Below are 3,902 nucleotides of genomic sequence, written 5' to 3'. Positions count from 1 at the left end.
TTACAATGCTGTGATACAAAAAGGTATGAAAGCTATAATTTTTGTACACATGTGTACTGACAAAATTTTGATATTCGAGTGTAAGAATGCTACTAATAATTGCTTACATTTTTGGTTACGATATGGAAAATGCGCAGAAGATCTTGTTCTCTTCAAAATAATACATTTTAATTTAGAATACGGAGAAAATAATAATATAGAGCAACTCTTAATAAAATGATATGTTTTTGCGCATTGCATAATTTTCCATCACGTTTCAGAGTCAAAAAGTTTCATTATGTAGAAGAATGCTGGACTCTGGATATGCGGTAAGCATATCTTCCACCATTTACGCTTGGTTTTGGCAGCAAAGTTTTAAAGTTTTGCAATGTAAGGGTAGGGTGTTCGTTAACATAAAGTTTCAAACAGAGTTTTTCATGAGCAGGCAGCTCTTGCCGTTTCGGTGCCCGTGGCTCAGTGGGCTTTTCTTCAGCAGTTCCAGCCCCACGAAAAAACTGTACCCTTACGTTGCAAAACGTTTTGCAGCAAAAGTTTTGCAATGCAATGCTAGGGTTTCACACCGAGGTTTCCATGAACAGGCAGCTCTTGCCATTTCGATGCCCGTGAGTTGGGCTCTTCTTCAACAGTTCCAGCCCCACGATGAGGTCCGGCTCCTGCCCCGGCCGCCCGCGCGCGACAAGCGGCTGTTGAGTGGAGTTCAGTCTTCTCGGGTGGCTCTCCCTGCAGGCCAGACGGGTCACCACCCGGTCTCCTCTCACGCGGTGAATCGGGTGGTCCCCCCGCAGACTCGAGTTGACGCCGTTGTCCGAAGAGCTGGTGGACATCACCGCGCGGAGGTACTTCTCGCTGATCATGCGGAAGAGCGGGCGGACGAAGGTGAGCAGATTCTTGTTGAGGATGATGTTGAAGAAGGTGTTGATGACGCTGTTCCCCATCGCGGCAGCCTCCACCGCGTAGAACAAGTTCGTGTTCAGGTGGCTGTTGGCCAAGATGTGGGCGTGAAAGTCCCGGATGTAGGTGTAGATGTAGTACGGCGCCCAGCAGGCGATGAACATGAACAGCATGAAGACCAGCTTGAGCGTCTTCTTCTTGGACTTGTTGAGGTTGTTCCGCTGCATTTCCGTCATGACGCCCGGCCTCTCTCTTGTGTAGACTTTCCAGACGATGGCCAAGTAGCAGTACGACAGCACGATGACCGGCATGATGAACTGGAGGCTGATGACAGAGAGGAAGTAGGCTTTGGTCTGACTCTCGATGCCGACGGTCCAGAACTGGCCGCAGAACAAGGCCCCCTGGCGGTTGTAGTAGGACATGACATCTGAGTACATCGCTGACGGCACGGCGATGAGGACGGAGATTGCCCACACCATGAGGGACAGGAACGCCGCGCCCTTCTTCCCAATCCGCCGCCGTGTCGGGAAGAAGATGCAGTAGTATCTGTTCGGAGGAGATAAGAACAGAAACCATCTATCACTATTATATCTTTATGACCTACTTTATCTTCACATAACCTTCCAATCAGCATCAGTATTTTGGAGTCGCAGTCATGTTTGACCATACACCGTACCTACGCGCGCACGGTTTCAATTTGCTACTAAGCAGAGGAGATTGTGATAGGAGCTGCAATCTATTACTTTTAACAGATACATCATTAAAGAAATGAAATTTCCACTCTGTTTGTATGTGTTTGAAAAACGTCTTTTCCATACTTTTGGTAGCAAGACTGTATATATTGTACGCTTGTCATAATCATAATAGACTACATGGAATTGTACATAAAAGAAATTAATTTGTAGAAGCATCGGGGGTTAAATGCTACAAGAAGGAGTCCCGCTGAGGCAATCTAGAAACCATCACTACTTTAACGATACAATCTACGGGATACAAAAGGCTATTTTGTTATAGAATGGAAGTGCCTTGTTGATCTGAAAGTTTTCCAGGAAATTTGCAGATTAGTAAAGAGTCTGATTAAAACCGTTATCAGTTGCGAAATAAAGAAAAGTCATAACAATAACACCATGGAACCGGTTGCCGTCAGATACGGTAAATACGGTCAGCATGGGCCAGATGTAATAAAAGGCTCGCTGTGGTACAAGACTGTGGGCCTACCAAGCCGAGTGCTGACTTTACCACCGGCTGATCAATCGAGCAATTCAGGTTTATTCAGGAAATAAAATTTTGATTTAAATATTTGGCTCTCTTTCTATGTTCCAAGTAACGCATTTGTCGTTTCTGTCTTACATTAATTTCTATGTCTGCATATACTGGACGTCATTTTCTGTCTACTACATTCATTCAAAGAATATGGACATTTTAGTTGGGTTTTTTTACATTGCCCCATTGAAAAAGTTAAAAGGCGTAAGAAATTTGTCTGAAGCTTCAATAAATGACTAAATTTACATTTGAATATAAAAATAAATACAACAAACAAAAACGAAAATCATGTTGAAGGTTTTAAATTTGTGTGTTTCTGGTACATTTCCTACCCTTAAAAACATTTCTACAGACATGACTGCAATCACCCAGCTGTCTAGAGCTTGAAATACAAGAAATAGATAAAAGACAATACAACCAACTAATATAACAAACGAAAAGTCCTAAGACTTACCTCTCTGCTCCGATAACCAGTAGGGCATTAGTGGAGACATACAGGGACACCATTCGGATGTAGTTGACCAGTTTACACCAAGTAGCGCCGAACGTCCAGGCCTTTTCCTTGAAGACGTAGTAGTCCAGATCGAACGGTATACACAGCACCGCGACGACGAAGTCCGATGCCGCGAGATTCGCAATCAACATGTTCGTTTTTGTCCTTGCCTGGCGATATTTGCTCAGGATCAGTAGCAGGACTAAGTTCCCGACGCCGCACACCAGGAGGATGATGATGTACACGATGCCCAACGCTACCCGAAAGTGCAGGGAGGCGTCGAGAAGCTCGCCCGGCTGCTGACAGTAGTCGCCGCACGCGCTGCTAGAGTTAGTCCCCGGAATGCCGTCGTCATCGGGAAGAAAACTCGGGATGTCGTCGTACAACGTGTCCAGTAGATGTTTGGACAGGACCTCATCCGACGATATGTTGAACTCGTCGCCGAGTTGCATGGTTTCATTTCCCATCGCAGCTCTGGACCTCTCGCAAGCGCCACTCTTTTGTAAATAAATCTACTCGTGCGTCTTCAGTGACGTTGTGGGGGCTGACATTTAGCCCCAAGGATAAACGTAGGTGTATGAGCTATGCTGCCCAACCACAGACGAGCAGAGGATGCCGAGCCTTGAAGAATCTACGTAAAAGAAAGACACATCAAGGATCAATGACTGAAAGTTAAATGGTGTGATCTACAATGTTTTAAGTGTAACATATTTCAAGATGACGCACATGATGCTGAGGCGTAATGAATGATGTATTTTAGGCGTGAGTCGGTGAATCTTTAACATTTCGTATTCAAGATGCGTGCTAAGGCCCCCTTTCCACTAGACGGCGATCGCACTGCGCTCTCACTGCGACCTAAATAGGATATGTGTAACCTTCGCTTTCACACTTGGTATATCATAAAAAACGTAAAAGTGTGACCGAGAAGACAACAAAACACACAAGGTGTAAAAAAATCCGTTTCTTTTCTATAGAATTCGTTGAGCGATCTGTCAAAAACTAGGTCGCAGAGAGAGCGCGGCGAGAGCGCCGTCCTAGTGGAAAGGGGGTATAAACAGTACTTGCTAGCACGCAAGACTAGTTATAGCCCATGACACTAACCCTTTCCAATCAATTAAAGGTCCAGACACATATCCACAGTACAAGCACTATTCAAGTTTGAAATTGCCTCTAATGTACAATGGCTACTGGCCAAAGAGGAAGAGCAATATAATGGGTCAACGTCAAGAAATGACTTTGAACTTGCCAGAGAACC

The 3,902-nt window shown here is 44.9% G+C and overlaps 1 protein-coding gene across 1 annotated transcript; it reads right to left on the bottom strand.

Annotated features, from left to right (window-relative positions):
- Positions 1-554: 554 nt before the first annotated feature.
- On the bottom strand, positions 555-3,099 carry LOC118407194 (prokineticin receptor 2-like). The gene is made up of 2 exons (XM_035807617.1): positions 2,609-3,099; positions 555-1,437 (listed from the first exon to the last, which is right to left on the bottom strand). The coding sequence occupies exons 1-2, from the start codon at positions 3,097-3,099 to the stop codon at positions 555-557; spliced, it is 1,374 nt and encodes a 457-aa protein (XP_035663510.1).
- Between the last annotated feature and the right edge of the window lie 803 nt (positions 3,100-3,902).

The sequence above is a fragment of the Branchiostoma floridae genome, chromosome 19 (assembly GCF_000003815.2).
Source record: "Branchiostoma floridae strain S238N-H82 chromosome 19, Bfl_VNyyK, whole genome shotgun sequence".
In the NCBI taxonomy this organism is placed as follows: Eukaryota; Metazoa; Chordata; class Leptocardii; order Amphioxiformes; family Branchiostomatidae; genus Branchiostoma; species Branchiostoma floridae.
The sequence above is the reverse complement of the archived record's forward strand: the minus strand, read 5'-3'. Positions and strand labels throughout refer to the sequence as shown.

Bases quoted from the DNA above. Each gene is read 5' to 3' on its own strand.
- LOC118407194 (XM_035807617.1), bottom strand. From the start codon at position 3,099: ATGCAACTCGGCGACGAGTTCAACATATCGTCGGATGAGGTCCTGTCC. The intron at 1,438-2,608 runs GTAAGTCTTAGG...TCCTCCGAACAG, and splicing joins CTGGTTATCGGAGCAGAGAG to ATACTACTGCATCTTCTTCC.